The sequence below is a fragment of the Meleagris gallopavo genome, chromosome 2 (genome assembly GCF_000146605.3).
Source record: "Meleagris gallopavo isolate NT-WF06-2002-E0010 breed Aviagen turkey brand Nicholas breeding stock chromosome 2, Turkey_5.1, whole genome shotgun sequence".
In the NCBI taxonomy this organism is placed as follows: domain Eukaryota; kingdom Metazoa; phylum Chordata; class Aves; order Galliformes; family Phasianidae; genus Meleagris; species Meleagris gallopavo.
Window position 1 is genome coordinate 28,963,811 of NC_015012.2, and position 26,914 is coordinate 28,990,724.

At 37.8% G+C, this 26,914-nt stretch overlaps 2 protein-coding genes across 2 annotated transcripts in view; both read left to right on the top strand.

Annotated features, from left to right (window-relative positions):
- Positions 1-9,036, top strand: part of LOC104909668 (histone-lysine N-methyltransferase SMYD3-like) — a 110,978-nt gene extending 101,942 nt beyond the window's left edge. Inside the window, exon 5 of the mRNA XM_031552175.1 lies at positions 8,947-9,036. Within this exon, the coding sequence (XP_031408035.1) occupies positions 8,947-9,036 (90 nt within the window). The remainder of the gene's footprint in view (positions 1-8,946) is intronic.
- A 3,295-nt stretch (positions 9,037-12,331) lies between these two features.
- LOC109366408 (histone-lysine N-methyltransferase SMYD3-like) overlaps positions 12,332-26,914 on the top strand; it is a 184,351-nt gene continuing 169,768 nt past the window's right edge. Inside the window, exon 1 of the mRNA XM_031552176.1 lies at positions 12,332-12,454. Coding sequence (XP_031408036.1) covers positions 12,332-12,454 — 123 coding nt within the window. The remainder of the gene's footprint in view (positions 12,455-26,914) is intronic.

Here is a 26,914-nt window from a genome sequence, read left to right on the forward strand (position 1 = left end):
TCTTTGTGTGTTATATTGTGAACACAACTGTAGCTACACAGTGTGACCTAAAGTTGGTGATAACAGCCATTTGTGTGAAGGTTGTGTGTTTCTATTAATTTTGGGTGTTTCTATTAATTTTGGGTCTGTGCAGCTTATGTTAAATTGACTGTTGCTAAGAGATATCCTTATAAATGGTGTCTGTAAGGAACAGATTTTGTGAATCTTTAAAAATCTTAGAAGTTGTTCTGTTAGTGGAGTCAAATGGACTTGTTTTCTTTCTGTACAAGAAACATATATATTCTTCTAATGATTTATCCCCCAGAAATGTCTCTGATATACTTTCTCAGGTATTAATAGGTTCAGATGTTAATGAAAATTATCCTTCTTAGGAAGAAATTGTTTGGTAATGAATGATGCTCTTAAGTAAAACAATGACAAAAGAAATATGAAACTTCAAGAAAATAGGAAGGTAGCAATTTTGCTTTTGAAAAAAAAAAAAGTCTTCATTTTTTTCTTAGCCTCCTTTTTCTTCTTAATTTTTCCTTAAACGACATTGCTATTCTGGCCTAATGGAAAGTAGTATTGACTGGTCTTTTCATGAAAGTATGGAGATATTCTTTATGAATCTTCATCAATGAGAAGTTGAAGGTTCTCAATAAATTATTTTCTACCGATATATTTAACAAAATAAACAATCCTATAGACTTTTCTAATGTTGTTTCCAATGTTTATAGTTGATACTCTTCTAATGGGATCAGGACCTGTGTATCTCGTCTACTAATATCTACAATATTTTTAATTTAGAAACTCATTCTATGGTTAGAAAAAGAACTTGGGTTTTCATATATGTTAACTCTGCAGATGTCAGTAGTAAACCTGCTTATGAATTCTTAATTAAAAAAAAAAGTTGGAAACTGAATTTCCAGCTATGCATAGATGTGCATAACTAGACTTGGGAACCCAATTCTGAACTGGAGCTTGGGAGATGCTGATCTTAGACTCGGCTCTGACACTTGCCAGCTGACCCTGACCTCTTTGTCTCATTTCCTTGAAGTGCCTCAGGATCTCTGTAAAATGTGTGTATATTGTTGTTTGCCTTCTATGTAAAATTATCTCCTCAAGATATTGTAGTTTGTCATAGTCCTTCAGATTTTAAGATGTCTGAGATATTACACACTTGAGATAACTCTAATGTGAGAGTGTTTATAAACTGTTCTCCATTTTAACTTCCTCCATTCCAGTCATGTTTCTTTCCAAAAAGGAATGCAGAGTTTGATTTTTGAAGGTGAAGGATTTTGAAACTTCTTTTAAAGGTTATTTTATTTTTTCTTCTAGAAAATGTTTTCATGAAGTTACTTTTTTGTAAGGACTTACAAATAACTTAGAGGTGTTAAGATATTTTTTAAGATATTCTTAAAAAAAATATATAGCACCTAAATGAAATAAAACCCATGAGAATCAAGACTTTTCGTTTGTTATCAAATATCTAGGATATGCGTGGCAGGGGAAAAGAAATGCAGAGTCAACTGTTGCACACTATATAAAATACTTTCCTATGCCTAGTAATCTGTGATCCTTTCCCAGTGATGTTAAATTCTAAGTGAGCTATGCTAAGTATAGTGATTAAAACAGCAAAAGAAATATTGTATTTGGAATTGGAATGGTTGATCATTTTTTGTCAAATGTAGTTCAACAGTGTAATCTCACTTTAAATCTCCATTGTCTTTGATCAGTTTTTTTCTGACCAGATAGGACTCTGAATTAAGTTCTTCAGCTTTCAAACTGTAATTGTGTTTATATATTATAGGGCATTTATGATAATGTTTGGACTAGCTTATTTGCAGGATCTCCAACATTTCCCCATAATCTTCCAAATGGATTTTGATTCTTACAGTGATCACAAAATAGTGTAGAAAATTGCTGCAGTAACATTTACAACAGTTTTATAGTAATGCTAATAATAAGTGCATCATATTCTGGGCTTTTTGGGATTTGATCTTTCGGAAAGACTTGTTTCATGTACTCATTTTCATTCAGAATTTTATATATGACAAGTTTGGATGGAATTTATGGTATTGAATTCTCAATTCTTTACCTGTTTGATAGAAATAACTTCATCCCAACAGGATTAGTTGTGAGCACATCTGCGTCAATTAGGAAATGAATCAAGCCCCTATCTAATCTGTCAAAGGAATCTGTGTATCCCTCTGCACTCTGAACAAATCCTCAATGCATAGTTCGATAAACCAAAGAGAAAGGATATTTTTGGAATCTAATGCCTTAGATTTTTTCTGCCTCCTTAATATCCTAGAACCTTAATCTCATAAATGTGCAAGGACCTGACTTACAATGAGGAAATCAGGCAAAGAGAAATGGAGAGCTCTTTGGAAACATTATATGAGAAAGATTTAAAAGTTATTATAGCAACCCACAACTTGAGGTTAATATAGACCAGAAACGCTCCTAAACAGTGGTTCTGCCAGTTGAGTGGTAACGTGGGACTCATTCCAAGTCCACAGAAAATACTATATTCAGGCACTGGGCCATGTGAAGTAATTGTGGTCCCACAGTGAAACATATATTTAACTCTGCCACCTGGCCTTGTGTTCTCATTACTTCCAATTTGTGGTAAAATAGCAAAGCACTCTTGTGCTTGTGGAGACCAGGAGAAGCTGGTGGCTGTGCACTGTCAATAACTGTGCTTGGCTGATTGCTGGGCTCGCTGTGTTCCTGGGGATGCTGCAGTTCCCCAGGCTGCCCTGGTGCAAACTAGACAGTGCTGAAATTAGGTTGTATGTTCCATTGCTAGCAAGATTTTGCCTCTTCCTCTTCCCGAAGGGGTCACTGTTGGTACAAGCACCAAGTATCTGGCACTTACACAGCAGTGTGTCTCAGTGGTAACACTGGAGCCCTATAAAATGCCAGGCATCTTTCTGGATGTTATTAAGTAGTGTGATTCACTGGCTGAGCACCTTGTGTCTGTGAAGATTTGTCTTTTGACATGCTCAATTTCTTATACTGAGCCATTTTTAATAATACTATAAATGAATCATTTTAAAAAAAGCTGTCAAAAGGGATCAGTGCTCTGAGAAACAATACTTTTGAAGTCTTTTAAGGGCCTAAAGAGCAAAATAACTCTTTCCCCACCCCCTCCATTTTTTATTTTTCTTTCATTTCCTCTTTATTTGCTCTAACGTTCCCAGAACTTTTAAACCCAGTTAATCAATAGTTCATGCTTTTTAATTCTCCTTTCAGAAACTCAGAAATTCCATAGAAATTGGCCTCAACTTTTAAAATGAGTTTTAGAACTCCCACTCTGTTATTTGAAAATATTTAAAACTCCAAGAGACATCAAATGAACATTTTCCTCTGTTGTTTTTTGCTATCTTCAAAAAAAACCCCAAAACCAAAGGCTCATGCTGAACAATATTTCAGGTATTTAGAGAATCAATTTGTAAAGAGTTTTTGAATAGTTTTCCATTAATAATTTCCACAAAACCACAGCAATTTATTTGAGTTTAAATTATGCAAAAGTTTGGGGTTTGAGTTTGAATTATACAAAAAAAGATGTCATTATGTGACTTGCAGGTCAAGTCAGCTATATATTTTGATCTCAGTGCAGGGTTAGTTTTGTGACTACTAATGTTTGAGTAACAAGTGCTGAGAGTTTTAAATGGCAAAGAAGTATTTGAAAGTGTTAAAGGATTGACATCCATGTATTGCACAATAAGTGCCTGTGGTCTGTTGGAGACTTTCTTTGCTGCTGTTTACCTTTTCGTATCACTAATTAAGGATCCAAGCATAGCATTTGCATCAAAGCTTATTATTCAAACTTCAGTTTATTGATGACAACATACTTTCTGAATTTACAAGCAAGCGCCTTTACCCAGTTACAGTGGCATGAAGCATGCTTGCCTGTTGGAAAGAATCCAGTGCTCCCTCAGTGTTTCAGATTTCTTCTGTGTTGGATTTCTTTCATTGTTATTTTCATTGTTGATTTTCTTCATTTCCCGTACTGCAACAATTTTTAAGAGAGCTGGTTGATTTCTCCATTTGTTAGTTCCCACTTCAAAGGTAGGGTGTTTGCTGATAAACTTCTTTTCCTGCACAACATCTATTAGAATCTCTTCCCTTTTCCAATCTGTGATACCTCACTACAAGTGTGCCAGTCACGTTGTGAGACTCTCAGGAGAAGCTCCTATACAAGCTTGATCAGTAATAATGAGATTGTATTTGAATTTCATAGAGTAAAGGAGTAACTTTAAAGGAGTAATTTTTCCAGCTGTCTGTTCTGGACCTCTGAAGCTATCGGGTGTGGTTGTTCTCTCAATTGTAATGTCTGGTACTGCTAAGGGGAGTTTGGTGCTGTTGTTCTGAAAACCGTCCTTTAATTAGTTGTAGGCAGTTATTAAATTGCCCTGTGGTTTCCAGCCTGTGTTGACTTCCTCCTGGACTGAGTCTCTGACATTCACTGGCTCATCTATTCCCCACAGCTCTGTCTGAAAAATTGTGTTACCTTTCTATCTGGATGGAGGTCAGTCTGTAAAAGCCTACTGATTAGGTTCATTTCATTTTTATTGTCATAGCCTCCCAAGATTCTCAGCAATGGCTTTAGGAGGAAAAATTTCCATTATTTTTAAGATTATACTCCTGCTTACCTAAAAAGAAGGAGGAACTCATGAGTACAGCAGAGCTTGGTATTTCATTTCTTATGCAGAAATGAGGTAGATATATTTAAGTGAGTGTATGACATTTTAAAATTCACATATGCGTATGGCTTTTTTCTTTTTTCACCAAAGCATTTTCTTTTTGTCATTATTTCACTGTCTGTTTAAATAGTCTTGTCTCCACATTTAGGAATAATTTCTTTTTTTGGAACATGAGTGATTGCTTTGTGTGGCAAAGCAGTGAGTTGTGTATTGAGAAGGCATCTTCAGGTTAGACCCTCTTTTAGAGATAGAAATGCCAGCATCACATTTGGCCTTCTAAAATCTTTTATCAGACATCTAGTTTCAACGTATATGTAGAACTTTGCATTACTTCAGGCAGTAATGGGCAGTTTTAGTCTGAATAAGGGAAACTGCTTGAATTTCTGTTCCATCTCAAATATGTTTGTAATAAAAATAGGCTTTATATACCCTTGTCTTATTCTCCAGCCCTGCATTTATTCAGTTGCTTTTTTATTTCATAGAACTTATCAGTTTTCTGGAATCGTGAAGAACTTAAAAATCTATTATACTGTATCTGAGTGCTCTAAAATTTTTTGTACTCCCCTATTCAAAAGGAAAGAACCTTAGACAGATGGATATTCGCATTCACGCAACATCATACCAGAGTAGAATTTAATACTGCTTGGAAGAGTGTTCCTTGGAATCTGACCTTAGAAATAATCTCAGAAGGGTCACAAGGTAACCTTAGAAAACTCAGTCTCATCCTGCAAAACTTTGAAATTTTAGATATTTCCAGTATGTAACACGAGGGGTACAAACGTCTAATCTATTGTTTGTTCCACCAGTGAGTCTTTATATGGCATGAATTTGCAAAGGCCAGATCTAAGGAGAAAGTTAAACAAAATAATTATTTCTAGTTAAGCATGCAACAATTTTTTTTTGAAGAAAGTACTCCCTACGTAACGTACTTTTACTAGAAGTGTGTATAAAATATACAGGGTCCCACATACTAAAGCTTGATTGAATTGGCTTAGTTCCAATTTGCAGCATATATTCTTACTTGGTGATACAATACAAAATCTTGTCTGAGGCAAAGGAATGCATCTTTCATTTTTATTTTTTATTTTTTGTGAGATATTGTTTATCATAGATGCTAGCTCCAAGCCATACACATTTATTACATTATTTATATTTGCAAATTTTAATTCAAACTGGGGAAGAAGACTCTGGCAAAACATGAAAAGCGGCTTTAATCTAATGTATTTGTTTGTTAGGAATTATTTGTTGTTTGACTCTCATTACTTGAACCCATTAACCAAATGACCAAGTGCTTCCAACTCCCAGTTTTAAGATAGATGATGGATGTTCTCGTATTATAGCCATTATTCTGAAAGAAAGTATTGCTTTTTACAAGTTAAGAACTGGTACTTTTTGACTGGAAAATAATGGTTATACATCATTCAGGTGTTCATGGAGCTGGAGGGAAGAGGAGGTTCTATAGAAACATAGAGGGGGCTTTTCAGGATCCTACAGAGGATCTAATGGAACTGAGTCCAGTGATGGCACCTTGCTTACTCTTCCTAGTGACTGCCAGGTTCACCTGAATGGCTAAGGGGGCTTCTGGTCTTGTGTGGAAGATGCATAGTTGTAAAGTGGGCTGAAGGGTATCTTTTGGGCAGGGATGGAATTTCTGTGATGGGATTCTACTTTTACTTCAGTTAAAGATCATGATTTCAAGTTAATTCATCAGCAACACTTAATTTACATCTAGACTCACGTGCTCAACATACAGTTTACCATCAAAGCAAGGAATGCATTTATAAAAGACCTTCCAAGAAATATATTACACTGTAAGTTCTTGTTTTCTGCCAATATATCAAGCCATAATAGTGGAGACTGTATAAGTCTGTCCAGTAATGTTAAATAAAATGAAGAAAACTGCAGCTCAGTTTACTTCCCAGAACTACAAATACATTACATATCCTACAGGACCACATTAAGAACTGTAATATAATGTATATCCACATGATTTAAATACCCAGTGTGGGTATTTATGTGTATGTGTGCATTAAAGAAAAACATAATGTAGGAGTTTTATTATGGTGGAAGATGGCAAGTTGAAGCAGATGGCAGTAATTATCCTTTGGAGTCTAGTTTCATCGTATACAACAAAGTTGTAAAAGCCCAGACCACCTGAAGAACATATTGTGTCCTTCCTGGCTACCAAAATCAACAAAAACAACCATTACTATTAGCTGAGATTGTACATTGGTTAATTTCCAGCAAATGTAACCTTCCACCCTACTGTAGAGAAAAAGGTAGCGTGGGCTATTTGAAGAGGAAAGCATTATTCAATCTAGACTATTTCTCACAGTGATTCTTTTGCCTTCAGCTACTTATAGCTGTAGAAAATTACTGAAAAAATAATGGCAAATGGGCTCTGATGGTAACAGACTGTTGACACCAAGGCTACAAATGAAGTTTAAGGAAGCAAGCAGGAAGAAACATAACAGGTGAAGATATGCTCTGGTAACACTGCACAGGCAACATGCCTGGAGTTCAGTACTCCTTCACCTGAAAGTCACTGCAGTCACACCTGCTGACTTGAATGCTAGGGTAATATATCCAGGTGGTTTCCCTTTTCCTGTACAGGCTACAGGATTTTCTTGGCCGTGAAAACAGCATGTTGGCTGCTTGTTGGCAGTCTGTGATATGCTGTAGTCATATTCACTGCTTTGTGACATTGCTGGTAGTGTCACTGCATTTTGTTTTATTTGAATTAACAGAAAGGACTTACTTTGTGGATTTGCTGTTTAGATTAATATTCTTAAATTGAAATAATTTTTAATTAAATAAAGTTAATATAATATTTGAGCTTGGTAAAATATTTTGTTTTATGCATTTATAATTAAACACAGGCTAACTTATATAACTTATATAAGTTATATACATATATATATACACACACATATATATATATACATATATATATATGTAAGTTTGCTGATTCCTTATAGAACAAAAAATGCAAAAGCAAATTGGTTTCTTTTGCAAATTCATCCTTTGTACTTCATGTTCCAGTATTTTCAAACTCTAGCATCTTACGATAAGCCACTGGAAGCAAGTGTTAATAATGGAAGCCATGTTCTAAAGTAAAAAGCAAATTTTTTGTCTTTGTTAGAGAATCTCCAGAAAAGACCAATGACTGCCATTGCTTTATACCAATATAAATGAGGCAAGACGTGAGTCCTAACAAATACTAACTTGATACCTTATGAAAGTACTGAGATACCTTGGAATTAACTGTGGTATTTTTTTGGATGAATATATGCATGTCCTTTCATAAGATCAAATTCTGTCCTCTGATTTTTCCATTCACTGAACTCAAAACAATACAGACAATATTTTCTAAACATAGCAGAATAAAACTTCCATTTAAATACCATTTCATAACAGCACTTAGAATAAATTAATTTAATTTTATTCTCAATTAAGACTGAATAGTCTCAAGGACAACACTAGAAAAATGCATGCCATTGTGTTGAAGTGTGGATAGAAAGAAAAGTGAAGTGTTTTTGCAAGAGGCAGTTCTGGGCAGTTCCCACAGAAATGAGAAAGTCTTCTTATACTTTCTCAAAAATATCTTACTTGAGGACAAGCAGACATGTTATTCTAAAGTATGTCTATAGAAGAACATAAATTTAATTAGCATGCTGTATGTGTTGCATATTTTTTGTTACTTAAAGTAACAACTTTAGCTTGCAGACTGTAGATTACACCTATCCACGTGCTCTAGTTATGGAAGAAGACTTCAGACAGAGTGCTCAGCAGGAGCTGACATTCACCATGTTGTGGAAACATGTACAGATGTACCTGACATCTATACAGAGGAAGCAGAAGAACCTCTGCTGTGAAATTTTGCGTCCCAGGGCTGTATTAGTCTCTGCAGATCAGGGGCATGACTGGTAACAGATGACTCCATCCTGCACACTGCTGATCAAGACCAAGGCATCCATTTCCCTTGGAGCATCTCAGGATGACATCTGCCTTATCAGCCTCTCTCTGTGTATATCATGCAGTTTTCTCTGCTGATTTTGGACACTGCAGTCCTTTCTAGCTGAGATGCTAGAAGAGCCTTTGGAACATTTATCTGCTGATGAGCTTGATCAGTGGCAATAGCAGTCTTAGGCTGATGGTAACATGTCTTTCTGAAGTTTGGAAATAAATCCCTCTGCCCTTCTTCCATCAGTTTAAATTTGACCGTATTAATGTTTTTGTTGATGCATTGTTGCAGATTTACGTCAGCCATTTGAGTGTGGTGGGAGCGGACCCCAGCGTAAGAGTGTTAGCCACAAACCTTGAGGGGATGTGCCTGCTCTTCTGAGATTTTTGGACTTGTTATGTAAACAGGTCTTTCTCAGGGATTACAGAACAAGCACAGCTGTGTTCCACTGTGGTTTCTGCCAGCAGCCCTGCGGCAGGACGCTGCAGTGATCCTTGTCACAGCCACAGGGATCCTTGTTAGAGCCAGTGCTGCTGTCACTGTGCTTCAGAGCGAGGCTGCAGCCTCTGCTGGCTCCATCTGGGCCATGGCCACGTGCAGGCAGGCAGCACAAGCCCTCCATCCTGCTGGCAACCCTGTGCTGGCCCAGCAGCAGCAGTGCTGTAAAGTCCTCAGCATAGCCCCAGAGAGTGTGCTGACCAGAAGGCATCCAAGCTCCCTGGGTAGCACCTGCTGCATCGCTGTGCTGCTTTGAACACAGCACAAGGCACTGAGACCCAGATCAGCTCTAGGCAGGAGAGAAAGGCTCGTCTTGGGGCAGCTCTGCCCACGCAGACACCAATGGGTCTGACTTGCCAGGAAAGGCTTAAGGTACTGAAGATGCAGTGCTTGTTTCAGGGATTACCTGGAGGACACAATAGCAGCACGTGTGTGTTTGAAGCATGGCAAGTGTTTGGTCCGCTCCTGTGCCTCCACATGTGCAAATTGCTTCTGGACCTGAAGCCTGAGCCCGGCAGCAGTGCTTCACGTGCACCTCTCTGCTTCTCTGTGATGCTTCCTCCACTTCCTCTCTTACCCTGCACCTTCCCAAGCTCCCTGCAGCCCTGACAAGGTAAAGGTATATACACTTTTAACTTTGCATTTGTTGTAGTTTTGATGGCAATAGATAGGAGGTATTACTTTCAGAGCAACCTGCTTGCTATCTGCCCCTGCTGAGAGGTGGAGTTTTAAGTAAAGAAATCTCTAATATGCGGGAATAACTGGATTCAGCCATCATTCCCCTGTTTATATATTTTATACACAGCAGTGAAGCCCTGGCACAGCTGCCTAGAGAGGCTGTGGTTGCCCCATCCCTGGTGGCACACAGGGTCAAATTGGATGGGGCCCGGGGCAGCCGTGCTCATGGCTGGGGTTGGGGCTGGGTGAGCTTTGAGGTCTCTTCAAATCCATGTTGCTCTATGATTATCTTGAATTTTTCAAACCTTGAGAAACTTGAGGAGACAAAAACTGGCGTAATGACTGTTATGCATACACACGACTAGTACTGGATGCCCTTTAAAACTTGCATCTTTCTAGTACATGGCTGATTGTAAAGATTATGAAAATTCTCTTTAAGGTATATTAAATTCTTATAACTTTGAGTCATGCATCACTCTAAGAACTATTACTAAGTACAAAAGGCTGTCCATTTTTAATGTTGATAGTGGTAGACATTTGCTTTTCTGTATTGTAGTGTCCCACAAAACATGTTTTATTAATTTCAAAGCTAAATGTCCATACAGTGTGCTTGCAATGGATAGTTTACAGGAGTTTTGCAGGAAGGTATTTTTGCCTAATAAATCACTGGTGTCTTGTGTTTATCCATGCTTCCCTAAGTATTGTCATGCAAAGCTTCAAATCAGGATGGCAAAAAGTCTCTTGAGAATTAGCAACTGGTGTGCAGCCAGCACATTAGCCACAGATTTTGCTGCCTGGAAATGAACAATAAAAGCAATGTTTATAATCATGATTGCTCAATTTTGCTTTTTTATGCAACTGGAAAAGGTCTTTCTGTTTGATTCCGAGCTAGTATTTCCATATCTCTTGATAATATTTCCGCTTTGGAAATGATTTTTTTTTTTTTTTAATATAATATACACTACTAGCAGCAGTTGTATGTACATTACTGTAGTTATTATAGGAAAATGAATTCAGCTTTTTTCCTGAAGTTTTCTTTATGGTGGAATTAATCTGATTCCTCTTCCAAAGGACACTTTCAGTTTGAACCTCCTTTTTTTCCTTCTGTGAGGACTAATGTAGCCATGTATGCTTAAGCAGCTCTGAGCTAATCCTGTATTCCCTCGCAACAACTTCCCTTTTATTTCCTTATCTTTTTAAGATAATATAAGAGTTTGATCCAAGGCACCATTAGTAGAAAAGACACGATGATTTTATCAGCTGATTAGAGACATCTAATGTATTTGCAGGACATCAGTTACTGCTCAGCAAAGGAAATAGTTCAAAGGAAGAACTGGTGAGTCTGGAAAAGTATTATCATTGAAGTTAGAGAAATGATACTTTTCTTGGAAGGATGTAGGCAATTTCCCATGTCCTCTGTGAGGGGTCATAGGTGGAACTGTAGCTTGTCTTTTGGTTTAGGTTTACCCATGTGTTTGGAGTAATTTGTACAGATTCCAAGATATAGTTACCCTCTAGATTCTCAGGAGGTGATTACATTGGGATTCTCTTTTCCCAGATTGCATTTGTCTTACTTTGGCAGAGAGGTGAGCTGGTGGTTACCGCTATGAATAATACTTAAGGATAACAGCACATAGAACATATTGTAATTGCATCTTTGTGCCAGTGTGGAAAGTTGCATATCTTGTGGTTTCAAACTTCTTCACAGTGGTATCTAAGATTTTTCAGGTATTATTTGCTTTGATTTCTGTGGAGCCATATTAATTAATGGCTTATATTTCTTTTTTTCCCTCTAATTTGCTTGTGTTACTTTATTTTCTGGCTCTTGCCAGAACCATTTCCAAACAGCAACATAATTTAGTGGAGGAAATCAGCTCAGCTGGACTATGAAAATATTATTAAAAGGACTGCTCTCTGCATGCAGTGAGTATTTAATCACTGCCTTTATTTTCATCTTCCATTTTCAATTCAGTGAATTCTATAGTTTTTAATTTTATAAAAGAAGATGAAGATATACTCTTCATTCTCTTTAATGTTCCAAAGACAGTCTGATTTGAATTTGATACTGAAAACTGTATTTTGTTGTTTTGATGTTGGTTGTGGAGTCATCCAGAGTCTCAGAATTTTCTATTATGTTCAGTATTTCTAGATCCAGAAAAATACTTAAATGTTGATGCTGTTAAATTCAATGGGTAATACCATCATACTTAAGTAATGATAGAATTTAATTTGGATTTACTTATTTATTTGGAGGTAATTAATATACCAGCACAAGTTCATGATGATGTGCAAAAATGATCCTCTCCTATGAGGACAGGCTGAGGGAGATGGAGGAGTTAAGCCTGGGGAAGAGAAGGCTTGGGGAAGACTTGGTAGTAGCCTTTCAATATCTGAAGGGAGGCTGTAAGAAGTAAGGGGACAGACTCTTTAGCCAGATCTTCTGTGATAGGACATGCAGAAATGATTTCAAACTAAATGAGAGGAGATTTAGATTGGCTATATGGAAAAAAGTTTTTATAATAAAGTTGCTGAGGCGCTGGAACAGGTTGCCCAAAGAGGTGGTGGCTACGTCGACCCTGGAGATGTTCAGACTGAACGGGACGCTGAGCAACCTGATCCAGTTGTAGGTGTTCCTGTTCATTGCAGAAGAGTTGGACTACATGATCTTTCAAGGTCCCTTCTAACTCAAACAATTCTATTATTCTATTATAATGCAAGATTTGCACTGGAAACTACATAAGGCACATGAATTTTCATTAGTGGATTTATGGATTGCTATCAAATAAGAGAATTTGATTTAGCATCTTAGAAATTTCAAATTCTGGTAGGCATAGTGTAGATTGGAATATATTTTTGGCACCTACAGTCTCCTCATCTCTTACAAGTGGTATGTGTAACGTGTGTATATTGTTTTTTTAAAAAATACTATGAATTTTATTAAAAAGTTATTATAAGAGCTGTCGTTCTGCAGTCTGCTGGATCTTAACAGTATCAGCATTTACGATGGCCTTTTGTTCATCCATTGCCTAGCAAACTGAACAAGTAACAAATCAGTACTCTGTGCTACAAATGGTGCCTAAATGTTCAAATCCCCAAAACATTTACTGCTTATCATTTAGTATTGGGATTATCTTAACTGAGGGACTCAAACAATTAGTGCACACTACGTTCATCAAAAAGAGTTTTGTAATGACTTAAGCACAGGTGTGCTTAAATCATTGAACTGATTCCCACTGATGAACATGGTTTTGTGACGTCTCTAGAGACAACATTGCATGTGTTGGTGAGAGGAATGGCGCAGAGGAATTTCAGTTTCTGCTTGACATGACTCTAGTGCTTTACTACTACTTTTTTGGCGATCATTTACAAAAAGTAAATTGGAGGATGCAGATGAGGAAAGGAAAATTATTTATTGAAGCTCCTGCTGAGACACTCACACCAGTTGCAAAAGTTTGCCCGCTCTCACCTGTTTGTAAGGTTCAGGACTTGTAAAGTGATTATTAGGTGGCTGCTAAAAATATTACTATAAATGAGGGTGTATGGGAAGTGGAATGAGTTTTATGGATTCTGAGCTAAGGTATGCATAACATATTGGGAAAATTCACAGCTACCTCGGCATCATAAAATTTGCAACATGAAAATAAAAGCTGCGGTTTGCTAGGAAACCAGAAGGCTGAATATTGATTTGATTTTATTATGAACATTTGTGCTTATATCCCTGGATCACCAGTAATTCTGGTAAGTGCTCAGTATTATGAAACTCAATCAATAATTGCTTATTTGCCCCTTCATAATTAATTCAAATTGAGATAACAGAGTTTTGGGATTTTTGTTTTTGTTTTTTCATTTCCATACATCGGTTTGTTTTTTAATTTGACACATTAGAATTGATCTTGTTTTGAAAGGATGCTGGTATTAGCAACCACTGATGATACTGAACAATGAAAGTTGTCAATATAGCTTGTAAGTCTCACATGGCCCTAATTGGAGAATAGGATGACTTCTTGCTAAATTAAACCTCGGTAATCTTTATCCATGTTAGAGTTAAAATGTTATAGAAAATAACATTTATAAGCTTGAGAACACTTATGAAAATGTCTTCTGTATAACATCTGTACCATGCTAAACCTGGTAACAAATATTATTCAACTGTTTTCTTTACTTTTTCTATTAACATAATACAAGTTGTATTGTGCATTTCATTCTGTGTTTAAAATATTATATATGCCCAAGTGTGCTATGCTGATAATGTTGTAAAAAGCATTGAATGTGTAAATACATTTGACAGTATCAATCATAGAGTACTTCAGGATTGCAAGGAACCTCTGGGTTAGAGTAGATCTCTTGTCCAGAGAACATGAGGTCATATCCCCTCTCAAAGCAGCATCAAGGAGATTGGGTCGGGCACGGATTTGCCCAACTGAGATAGCCTCAAAGATAGAGATCCTGCATTTGTAATAATTACATTTTGGAAATGCCATTCAGCTTTTTGTTTGAACATGGTATTTTGCTGAGGCAAAAAATGATGAAGAAAGTCAGTGCTTGACTGAGTTAGCACTCAAAAGTAGTACTGTACTCTTTCTTCTTGCTCCTGAGATGGAGTCATGATTTTATGCTATCTTAGTGTGTTTAGAGTCAAAAGAATCATAGAAGTTTTCTTTTTTTTCTGGGAAAAAAAAGTTTTAAAATGAACGTAAAGAACTGAACTTGTTTCAGGTTCCTACATGCATTTTTTTTTGTCACCAAAAAAAAAGTCTTCACAAACTAACTCCTTAATGAGAAAGCTTCTGGCATTGCTGGTAGCAATGAGAAAGTGTGTGACTACCTGTAGCACTTTTTGTTAGTTCATTAAAAAGCTCGCCTTCCTAATTATGTTTGCGTGTCTTCCCATAATTTGTACTGACCTCAATAATTAAATGGTTGATAATCTGTCTGCAGAATTGCAGAAAACTTCGATCTTTACGTTTGCAATGCCTCTGGCAGTATTTACAGTTATAGAATGGCGTGTTGAATTTCTTACTGGATTTTTAACTGAATATTAGATGCTGTTGCTATTACTGTCTCTACAGATATTTGTGGAATAGGTGAAGATTGTTTGGGGCTCATAAAGGCATTATGTCCTCTTGTTCTCTGGTTCTGCCAAAGACAGACTTCATTTATGCTTTAGTTATTTGAAACTGTCAGTTATTTTAAGATGTAGAATCAGTATTATTTTTTTGTGATTTGAAGGGAAATTCTCTTTTTGATGCTTGGGTGCCCAAAAGATAATGAGTAAAACATGTAGTAGGGCATGAAAGGCCGCAGACACAGGGTGGTCATCAATATCTCTATGTCCAGGTGGAGGCTGGTAATGAGCAATGTCCCCCGGGGGTCTGTCCTGGGACCAGTGCTCTTTAACATCTTTATCAGTGACATCGATGACGGAATCGAGTGCACCCTCAGCAAGTTTGCTGATGAAACCAAGCTGAGTGGTGCGGTTGACAAGGTAGAAGGAAGGGATGCCATTCAGAGGGACCTAGAAAGGTGGGCCTGAGTGAACCTGATGAGGTTCAACACAGCTAAGTGCAGAGTTTTGCTCTTGGGCCAGAAGAATCCCAAGCATCCATACAGACTGGAAGGAGCAATCCTTGAGAGTAGCCCTGCAGAGAAGGACCTGGTCTTGATGGATGAAAAACTTAACATGAGCCAGCAATGTGCTCTTGCGGCTCGGAGGGCAAATGGTATCCTGGGCTCCATCAAAAGCCAGCAGGGACAGGGAAGCGATTGTCCCCCTCTACTCTGCTCTTGTGAGGCCCCATTGGGAGTACTGTGTCCAGGTCTGGAGCCCCCAGTACAGGAAAGACAGAGAGCTGTAGGAGAGGGTCCAGAGGAGAGCCACAAGGATGATCAGGGGACTGGAGAACCTCCCCTACAAAGACAGGCTGAGGGAGCTGCGCTTGTTCAGCCTGGAGAAAAGAAGGCTGCAGGGTAACCTCATTGCAGCCTTTCAGTACCTAAAGGGAGCCTGCAAACAGGAGGGGAAACAACTCTTTGAAAGGGTAGATAACAGCAGGACAAGGGGAAATGGTTTTAAGTTGAGGGAGGGAAGATTTAGGTTGGATGTCAGGGGGAAGTTCTTTACTATGAGAGTGGTGAGGTGCTGCAACAGGCTGCCCAGAGACGTTGTGGATGCTCCGTCCCTGGAGGTGTTCAAGGCCAGATTGGATGGGGCCTGCGCAGCCTGGTCTAGTATTAAATGTGGAGGTTGGTGGCCCTGCCTGTGGCAGGGGGATTGGAGATTCATGATCCTTGAGGTCTTTTCCAACCCTGGTGATTCTGTGATTCCAATTCTGTGTCCCCACAACATAACTTCTACAGTTGCAGAGGTGAAGCTTGGAGATTGGTGCTCACCCTCTGAAGGTCAGAGTGCAGATTGAGCTGTGGGACTGGAATTGCTCAGGCCTTAAAAAGCTGCTCCAAATGCACTGGCTGCTCTTTTATTTGTTCTCTGGAGCGACCAAACCAAAAAAGGTCATTCTCTTATATTTTCGTTCTTTTTTTTGTTGTTGTTGTAAGTTAACCTTCAATTTTAGTGTAATTTTACCTTTTCTTTAACACTTCTGTGATTTCAATGCTTTATGTTGGTATTTCTTGCGAGAAATCCCTCTATAAACATTAAATGTAATAGTTTCAGTGCATTGCTCTCTGAACAATTTAAAGCAAATCTAGCTATCATTAGATACATTTTGTACATGGTTATCAGTGCAGTGGCTTTCTTGCTAAAAGCTTTCGGACACTCATCCATGGGTCTTGCTGCCATCAAGAGCAGAGTTGGTAGCAGCATCTCTGGGTCCATGTGTGCCACCTGCTGTAGCTCCCCAGCTCTCCTCTTAATCTTCTCTCAGAGCAATAGGGGGTGGTTATCTTTCTTTCTAACCATTTAGGTTACATCTTGGAGAGCGAGGTCAGAGCTTTATACCTGCCTCATTATCATGTGAAATTTTTCAAAAGTATACCATTTTAGCACTATATTATACATTCTGTCCCTAGAACAAGGGAACTAAGTGGGAGGAAGGAGAAAGGAAGAGAACCACTGGAACCACTGCGAGGAAGGCACTTGTTGAGGTTGCAAAGACAGACCACAGGCTGAAAGTGTGGTTTCTGACCACCTGTTTAGACAAAGTGATTTCATCTGGGATTTTTGCTACTGGAATTGTCCCTGTGTGGCTTGGCAACTATTTGCAGCATCCTCTAACTTATTTCAGGTTTTGTACCTGTTGTGAATAAAAAATAAACCAGAATAAAATAAGTATGGGTATCTTCCTTTCCAGAAAAACCTGTAACCTATGACTGATTCCCTCAAAACACTACTTTTCTGTGAAGGGGCAACCATATATTGTACATAATACACAGTAATAATAACACACTTAGGTAGGGCCTATGCACTGAAAAAAAGTACTACAGTTATTAAGGTCTGAGAGATTTCATGGTGTGCAAAACCATGTGGTTTAAAATTTCAGTGTTTCAATTTTTTAATCACGTCTCATTAGACATTGATTATTCCGATTGAAGAGATGTATCTCCTACTTATTATTTATATTTGTCTATTCATTACATTGTGAACTTTAGTGTTGTACTGAACTTTATGTCGGGTTGTAGTGTCACATGGATGGAAGTGACCATATAGTTGATATATGTAAGAATTTATCTGGTCCATAGCAACATTTTCTCCAGCATCCTGAGAGCTCTGCAGCATCACTTGCAGAAGAGCTGAATGAAATTCAGCTTTTATTTCCTATATACTAATGAAAAGTGAACTGCAGAACCTACCAAGCAGCTGACATAACATGATATGTAGACTGTGATATTAGGTGTAAAGACCTGGTTTGGCAGCTCTAAAATATAAATCAAGTGTCTTGTAAGCAGTTGATCTATGAAATATATTGCCTACTTCAGTATTTCTCCCAATATAGTCCTTGCTCTTCAGTTTAGGAGTTTTGGAAACTTGCCTACCTTTCTACTATCACAAAACCAGCATGAGGAATTAAAATTGGGTGCCAGCATGATGATAGCGTAAAAAGGACTGCCCTTTGAATGATGCTGAGATAGTATGCAGTGGACCATATTTGTTAATGAGTTAAGGATAAAAACAAACTTAAAGGCATTAACTTCTAAAAGCATGTTATGCTGCTTGCATGAAGGATTTTGTTTTATAGTCTGGCGACCCCTAATTTGGCTTCAGATATAATTCAGATCAAGGCTGCAGGAATTAGTCTACTATGGCTTCCATCTATGCCATATCGCAGTCTTTTTATAGAATGTCTAGAGCCGCTCAAGCTTATTCTTCTAGAAATGGCAATAATATTAAATAAATACTATTAAAGGCAAAAATTTCTGGCACTTCCTACCAATTTTCTGTTATAAATGTAAAATGTAATGAACTTATTTTCTAGCCTTCGTAGTAAGTGTTGGTTAAGTAGAATTAGCTGCAGCACTGTCTTGATATATTGAAATTTTAACTATATGATTTAAGTACAGGCATATCATTGATCCTCCCTTCCCCCCCCCCACCAGGAATCAGAAAGGCTAGTTTATTGTAACTAGAAGCACAAGCTAAAATGTTGGGGTTTGTACATCAAATTGACTTACAGTACTGGATTATGAATCTTGCCCACATTCAATTATTTTTTTTAATTCTTTTCTCCTTCTTTGGTGAGACTTGCTTTAGTTTACCAGGTGTTGGCTGAGAAACACTGGTGCAGAATTCCCCATGAATGCTCCAGTTTTGGTGTCCATTGTTCTGCAACATTGTGTGTCCCATGTGGTCAGTCCCACCAAGAGTGTTATTGTACCAGTTGTTCTAAGTTTATATAAATTACTTTTTTCTTTCCTGAATTGAATCCAAAGCATTTCAAAAACTTAGTCTCAAAGGCACAGTTGATTTGTACGAGCTTTTCGAAGCAAAAATGGTAATATAAGGCACTGAAAGGACTCTGTGCCTTTGAAAGTCCTCTTCCTCTAAGTTTTCAATTTCTTTTTTTTTTAATTGCTTAAATATTGCCTGTGAAATATTTGACAATTATAGTTTTTGATTAAATTATGGATTGGATAAGCTAAGAAAGCATAATTCTTTATTGTTTCTTTGTGTCATCTGATGGCTCAGAACTGACTTTTGAAATGTGTTTTCAAGTTCTTCTTGGAGTTTTATGATATCACATTTGTACATCTAAATGTTCTGATGCAAATAACAATCTGATTCCTTTAAAACAATTAGTCTGCTAAGACAGTAATTTTTTGTATTTTGTCTGTCTGTTATATGCTCAAATACATTCCAGCATTTTATTTATCTTACGGACTTTGTTTTGAATCATATTATTTTGCTGCTTGCTTGAAGGCTTTATTAAACTTTGTGCTGGCATATCACCACTGGGAACAGCTAGTCCTTTTGCTGTGCATCTGGTACTTTTGGAAATTTTTTGTTAACTTTGAATAATGTTTCTGTTCCTGGACATCATTTTAGTGTCATGTCATTTGTAGTTAATTTTCCACACAAATATAAACGAAGAGAAACTTGAGGTGAGATAAAGTTATTGTGAAAAATTCATTCCTGTTGAAACTTCTTTTACCTATGTATATATTATATATATGTTATATATCAATATAGCCCTCCAATTTTCTTCATGTCTATGTGTAACAAATCATTTCTTTACACCCTACATATTTACTGCCATGTGCTTCGCCTGCAAACTCTAACAGGAATGACTCAGAGAAGTTACATGGATTTCATTTTAAGAGTAGTCCCTAAAGATTGTTGCTAGAACAGTCCCTGAAGATTATTGCTTGACAATTGTTTTCAAAACACAGATAAAAGGTGTAAGAAAACCCCTTTACAATGTAGTCAAATTTTTCATGGCACTAATGGACATGGGTTCAACTCTTTGAAAAGGTAGATAATAGCAGGACAAGAGGAAATGGTTTGAAGTTGAAAGAGGGAAGATTTAGGTTGGATATCAGGGGAAGTTCTTTACTATGAGAGTGGTGAGGTGCTGGAACTGGCTGCCCAGAGTGGCTGTGGATGCCCGGTCCATCCCTGGAGGTGTTCAAGGCCAGGTTGGATGGGACTCTGCGCAGCCTGGTCTAGTATTAAATGTGGAGGTTGGTGGCCTTGCATGTGGCGGGGGAGTTGGAACTTCATGATCCTTGAGGTCTTTTCCAACCCTGGTGATTCTGTGATTGTATGGTTTAATAATGGGACTTGGTAGGTCAGGTTGCTGGCAGGACTAGACGATCTTGAAGGTCTTTTCCAACCGAGATTTGATTGATTCTAGGTATATATTGCTTGTGCTCCTACTTCAGCACAGAACAAAAGAAATCATCATGAGTACTACTGTAATGTGCCTCATCAGAATAGTACTTCCTGGTTTAATCAGATCAGTCAAAAATTGAAATCAGGGATTTCAAGGATTTGTATATAGGTGGAAACGTGGGGTTTTTTTTTTTCTTCTTTTTTTTTTTTTTTCTTTTTGCACCTTAGTATAAAAGAAGTCATCCAACAATTCTGGTGAAAAGATTTAGTTCAAACACTGACACTGAGATATTGTGCTGGGAACAAAAACAGATGACATCAGAATGAATTAAGTAAATGCAATAATGCTTCAATCCATAATAATCTTAAACTAGATATTTTATTAAATGTTAATAACTTTGGGGACTTCATTGGTTTTTACTTAGGTCTTTCAAGTAGGAGTTACTTTGTGTAAAAAGATGCCTGCAATGTAAAGAAGGTGGAATGTGCACCAAGGGTTGTTTCTGACTGCTTAAAACCATTTGAGATTTATTAATTTTCTGGATTTGAGTTAATATGGTTCCATGAATAGGCACAAGGCCTGGAGAGTGGGATTAGGAAGGTTTCCAGAGGCTCTGAACTCATGTCAAGCAAAACTGTCATGCCAGGCAGCTAAGTCAACTGCAAAAGGAAAAGCCTTGAAAGTGTTTTATCGGTGCATAATGTTTGTAAATTTTATTCAATTAATTTACAGCTGCAGGGCTCATGAGGCTGAAATTAAAGTTTTGTAAAGTTTTGATAAGGAAGCAGCCAAAAACAAACAAAAAAGTTTGATTAGCTCTGGATGTTTTTAAACAAGTTGGCAGGGGAACAAAATTTCAAGCGATGCAAAAAAAAAAAGATGCATTTAGTCTTAGGAAATACTGTAATCAACCAGACTGGTAGAGGAATGCCTACTAGTACCTCATATAAAGGGCCTGCAGGTTTGCTTGCCATTTCTTTCCCTTCTACTTACAGATGCCACTAAGAAAAATCAGTGTCCCAAAGAGAAGCCTGTGGAAGCTAGAACTATGAAAAATACCAAATAAACCTGCTCAAAATTACTGTTATTTCATTTACAAGATTAAGTGGGGTTTACTTTAGGCAATAAATGATAGTGAAAAAGAGCATATGCCAGAAGACAACCAGAGTACTAAAACACCAGCTTTACCCAAAGTATCAGCGCCTCTTCTGCAGACATGAAGATGACTAGCTCTTGAGTTGACACTAGCCATACTGCTGCTTCTTCACTTGATTTTCTTTTCATGGGAGGATTAGACAAACCCTCAACCGCTGCAAGAGCCCTTAAAGTACCCCTTGGGAAGATTGGGGCTGGGGCTGCTGCCCTGAGTGTGAGGTTTTGCAGATGAGTTAGGAGGCGTGATGTTGCTTGTTTCTGTCCAACTCTTGTTCCTCATACGGGATCAGGTCAGACCAGACTTGTGGAAACAAGTCAAAGTTAGGCCATTCCTCCCACATAGGTCACGGGTCACTCAAGTAGATGTTTCTATTACTTTTAGTCATGTCATTTTAAGTTATGTTTGCATTCATGAAAAAGAGCAGTGTTTTTGTTGTTTTCTTGCATGCACATTTTAGACTTGAGATCCCATTTCAATTATTATTTTTTAAAGTAAGATTGGCAAAGTGGGTTATGCAGAGAGCTCGTTCATTTCCAGTCATTGAGAAGTTTATATTTTACTAGGAACTGTCTGTCAATGTATTTACATGAAAAGGGGAATTCTGTTAAAACTGGAAATGAATCCTTTTTTCTAAAATATTTTATTTTACTTTGGACAAATCTAAACAAAATTACCTCCGTTTCAGTCAGGTCATTTATAAATAAGAATCTCAGTTTGTTAACAGCATCTTTTAACAACATGAATGAGATAGGTTTGATGCATCCCAGTCATGTCAAAGCTGTGGCAGATGCATTTAGACAAGGCTGGTCTGTCTGGAAACAAGCACTTTAACTTAGAATCTCAGACTGTATTTGGGCAATATGTAAACTGCATTTTCTGAGGAAAAAACAGAATCTCAAGGGAAGAAATGTGGCATCGTTGTTGCTTGAGTCTCTCCTGTGTCTGCCATTTAAGTACTGTGATTTTGCGGGGGGCCTAAAGACAGCGGGAGATTACTGAAGGTGGTGGCCTTCAGAGGTTTTTTGCAGAGGACGCAGTTGCTGCCCCAGTTTCAGTCATCACCAGTTCACTGGGCTGTTAAGAACTTCTTGCCAAGGTAACTCAGATCATACCCGTACACCAGTGGATTGCTTTCAGAACTTGGATTAGTTTCTGAAATCACAGAAACAATATCAAGTTATGATCTTTCCCTGCAGTACTGGTCTGGAAGAACTTGAAAGATTGATAGTGGTCAATGGCTCAATGACCTGATGGGGATCAGCAGTGAGTACTATCCCTGAGGGGACAGTACTGGGACCGCTGCTCTTTAACGTCTTCATTAGTGACATTAACAGTGGGATTGAGTGCACCCTAGCATGATTCTAAGCTACATGGTGTGGTTGAGATGCTATTCAAAGAAACCTAAACAGATTTGAGCAGTGGGCCCAGGTGAACCTCAGGAGGTTCAACAAAGCCAAGTTCAAGGTCTTGTACCTGGGTCATGGCAGCTGCTACTATCTGTACAAGCTGGGGAATGTGAGGATAGAGAACAGTCCACTTAAAAAAGACTTGGGGTACTGGTGGATGGGAAGCTGGACATGAGCCAGTATTGTGCCCTCACAACCCAGAAGCAAACTTTATCCCAATATGCATCAAAAGAAGTGTGGCCAGCAAGTAAAGGAGATGATCCTTCCCCAGTATTCTGTGCTGGTGAGGCCTCACCTGGAGTACAGCACCCGCTGTGGAGCCCTTAGTACAAAGGAGATGTAGACCTGTTAGAGTGCATCCAGAGGAGGGCCACGGAAAAGATCCAAGGGATAGAACGCCTTCCCTGTGAGGACAGGCTCAGAGAGATGGAATTGTTTAGCCTGAGAAGAAAAGGCTCTGGAGAAACCTGATAACAACCTTTCAGTATCTAAAGAGGGGTTAAGGGGTAAGAAAGAAGAGAATGGACTCTATAGCAGGATCTTCTGTGACGGGGCAAGGAGAAAGGTTTCAATCTAAAGGAGGGGAGATTTAGATTGGGTATAAGGAAGAAGGTTTTTTGTTTTTTTTTTTTTACAATAAGGGTGATGAGGCACTGGCACAGGTTGCCCAAAGAGGTGGTGAATGACCCACCCCTGGAGACTTTCAAGATCAGTCTGGACAGGACTCTGAGCAACCTGATGAAGCTGTAGATGTCCCTGTTCATTGCAGGAGAGCTGGACTAGGTAATCTTTTAGGGTCCCTTCCAACTCAAACAATTCTATGATTTTATGCTTTGAAAGTACAAATTTTGGCATACACTATCTCTATTTGACTTTGAACTCATTGTTCATGGTTGCTGCATGTGCTTTGCAATCTCATCTCCATACATATTTGAAAAGAAGCAAGCCTTCTTTTGTGAAGTAGTGCTTCCCACAGAAAATCTGTTGACATTCATAGGACTGGAAATGGAAAACAACAAGAACAAAATTAAAAACAAACAGCTTTCAATAATATGTCCTTCTAATCTTAGAAGTATAGTGGGACAGAGTGTCCAGATTTTCTGGTGTGGTTTGCATGCCTTCCAGTGATGCTTTTTCACTGGGACTGCTGGTGAGGCAGCTGGTCTTATGGTTTGAGGTTTTATATACTGTCTCAGAGGACATTTTAAGAAGTTCTACTGACATTTCTTTAATTTTTCCCACGTCCTGTACTCAATTTCATGGTTGTGGTACATGGCATATGGGCGAACATTCATTTGCACTCAACTGTGTAATTTATTTAGATTTCAGAGTGTGTGAGTGGTAGTTAAAATTTAAGCAAGTATATAAAGAAACTTTGTTTCCACGAGACTGCTTCTGGTGTTTCCTTTTGTATAACAGTGATAATCCTCCGGAAGTAAATATGTATGTTACTCATTATCTTTGCCATAGCTTGGGTTTTGGCTGCGTTTTTAGAAACCTACTACAGGGAAGCTGGTGATGTTTTTTTTCATTCCAATCTACCTCTGCAGTATGGAATAGATGCACAAAGTTCATTATCTTCAATAGTTTGGCATGGCAATTTTTGGTTTTATGTACAATTTGCCCTGTTTAATACTGTTTTTCCTTATTTCCTTCTTGAAATCTGTATGTGGATTGGTCCAAAATAGTTTAGAACTTGATAGGTTACTATCTTAATACTGAATCCCAAGAGTTTTCATACGATGTGACAGCTCACCCATTGCTCTCTTCTGTCTGTCACCACTAGGTGCAGAATAACTAGTTATAAAGTTGCCTACTTAAAATCTATTCCTGACTTTATATGGAGCTGTACATGAACTGAAGTTAAACATATGCCATATCAAACTTTGGACAAGGTAGAATTTTTTACATGCTAATAATGCTTAAAGTAGAAGCTTTTTCTGAAATCTCTGAAAATATTTGATTCAAGACTGTATATGTGGACATACAGATAGCGTCAGCGCTTGAAAAATATACTCTAAAAAGTGTATTTCTTTTGGAATCAGTGCAGTAATGTTTTGTATTTTGCTGAAGGAACAGAAAGTTTTTTAAAAAGTACTCATGACATATTTACTCCTTAATCAAAGCATTAATTGCAGATGATTTTTCAGTGTATTGTTGTCAGCCTGTTAACTTATATGTTAAAAAATAGTTTCCATATAATATTCATTAATGATAGGAGAAGAAACATGTAAAAACTGCTGTAACACGCATCTATGATTAAGAATTTCAGAGTATTAAAAGTATTAGAATAGTAACCTGTTACAGTAAATCTGTGGTTGATTTAAGTCCTCTTATTCTAGAAGGAAGAAAGCCTTGATTCAGTGTTCAGGAGTAAATTTATGATACAGAAACTAGTTATTTAATATTGTATAATACTGTGATTCTATAAAAAGAATGAAACTTCAAAATTAAAGGTATTTAAAGAAGCCAGTCATGAACCCTTTGAAATACCAGAAGTCATGGGAAAGACTCATAAATAGTGATCTGGTCAGAATTTTAATGAGATCAATTTATAGTCGAAACACTAGAATATTCTATAAATCATATTGAAAATATTACGAGATGAAAAATGTTATATGCTTGTACAACGTACCTGCTTTTGATAGTGGTTATAAGATGGCTGACTGGCTCAAAGCTCCCTTGCTCTCTAGTTTACGGTTTGTGTCAGTCTGAAGAGCAGCATGTTTTTGTAGACATATTTTCTTTTAAAATTTGAGATGCAGGTATGTTTAAACGTGCTGTCTTTGTACGATTCTATTTGCTCTGCCTTTATCCTTTTATTGTACAGTTTCCGTAGACTCCGTGCTGCATTTAGGATTGCTTTTCATCTGGCTCTGACCCTCAAACAACTCAGAAACTCAGAGATGTCAAAAAGCTGCTGTTCATTCTAGCCCAGAAATTGTGTCTCCAGCTTGTCAGATTTGGCTGGTGCTGCTTTGACTGACAGTGGTGCTTAGAAACATTAGTGACTGTCAAAGTGCTGTCCGAAAAAAGTGTGTTTGTAAGTAGATATTGGAGGTGGACATTGGACAAGGACACTGCTGGCCTCTTCATTTGGTCTTAGGAGGTGTAAGAACAGTATCTGATTGAGGCTGTCTTTCAATGCACACCTGCACAGTGGGGAGGTGCTCAATGAGGCATTCATTTAAGAAATGTCCTTCTCAAGGGAAAAGAACAAGATAAACAGCCAGGCTAACGTTGTTTCAGGAAAGTGGTTTATTGATTAATCATGACAATTAATACTTTGAAGTAAAAATTGCGTTGGAACACAAGCAGTATTTGAGAAAGCTATTCTTCCCAGGGATCTCTGACATCTGTACTTGGTTATCTTACAGCTAAGATTTCACCCTATTTTGTAACCTATGCTTAAGGAATATTGAGCTTTTATTGGGATTTCAGGAAGTTACTGTGTTCTGCAGCTATCCTTTTCCTTTTTTTTTTTTGTGCTTTTACGAAGAATAGGTGTCCATTGGTAGTAGATAGCGTAAGAAAGATAAAGCAGCCTGCAAACTTTTGTCTAGAGAAATATAAATCTCTGTTCAAGGAAGTCTGAACGGAAACAAGTTAAGTCATAGTCAGGGGTGTATTTATGAGTACAGAGATCTTCCTGCTACAGGGGCACTTGACAATAACCAGAGAAGGCATGTGAAGAACCAAACACTGCAAGATTGTTTATATTTCTATGAAGACTTCTCTGCCTAAGCTGAAATCTCTAGATTTTCCACCTTTATTCTTCTCCTTGATTTGAAGCTTAATTTAGGATTTCTTATGGCCATTTACTGTGCCTTTATAGTGTAAAAGTTTTAGTCTCTATTTGCTATGACAGGAGTTTCTCTTACTGAATTATTTTCCTACCTCTGTGCGGCCTTTGTCCTGCCTAAAATGGGAACTAAGGAGCAGATCTACTGTATATATGTAGCTTCCTCCAAAAGTAATGCCTCCTATTTATTTCCACAGAAATTACAACAAAGAGCACAATGACATTGTTCGTTAGAACAAATTCTCAGATACAAAACACTATTTTTGAACACAGTCACCACTATTAGCTATGCATTTTTGCCAGCAATGAACAAGAGCCTGCATGCCACAGTTGTAAAAATCTGCATCAGTGGCGGTGATCTGCTCTTGCCACTGCTGAAATGCATCACCCACCACCTCACTGTGCTCATATCCACTTTTTGATTTCCATAAAT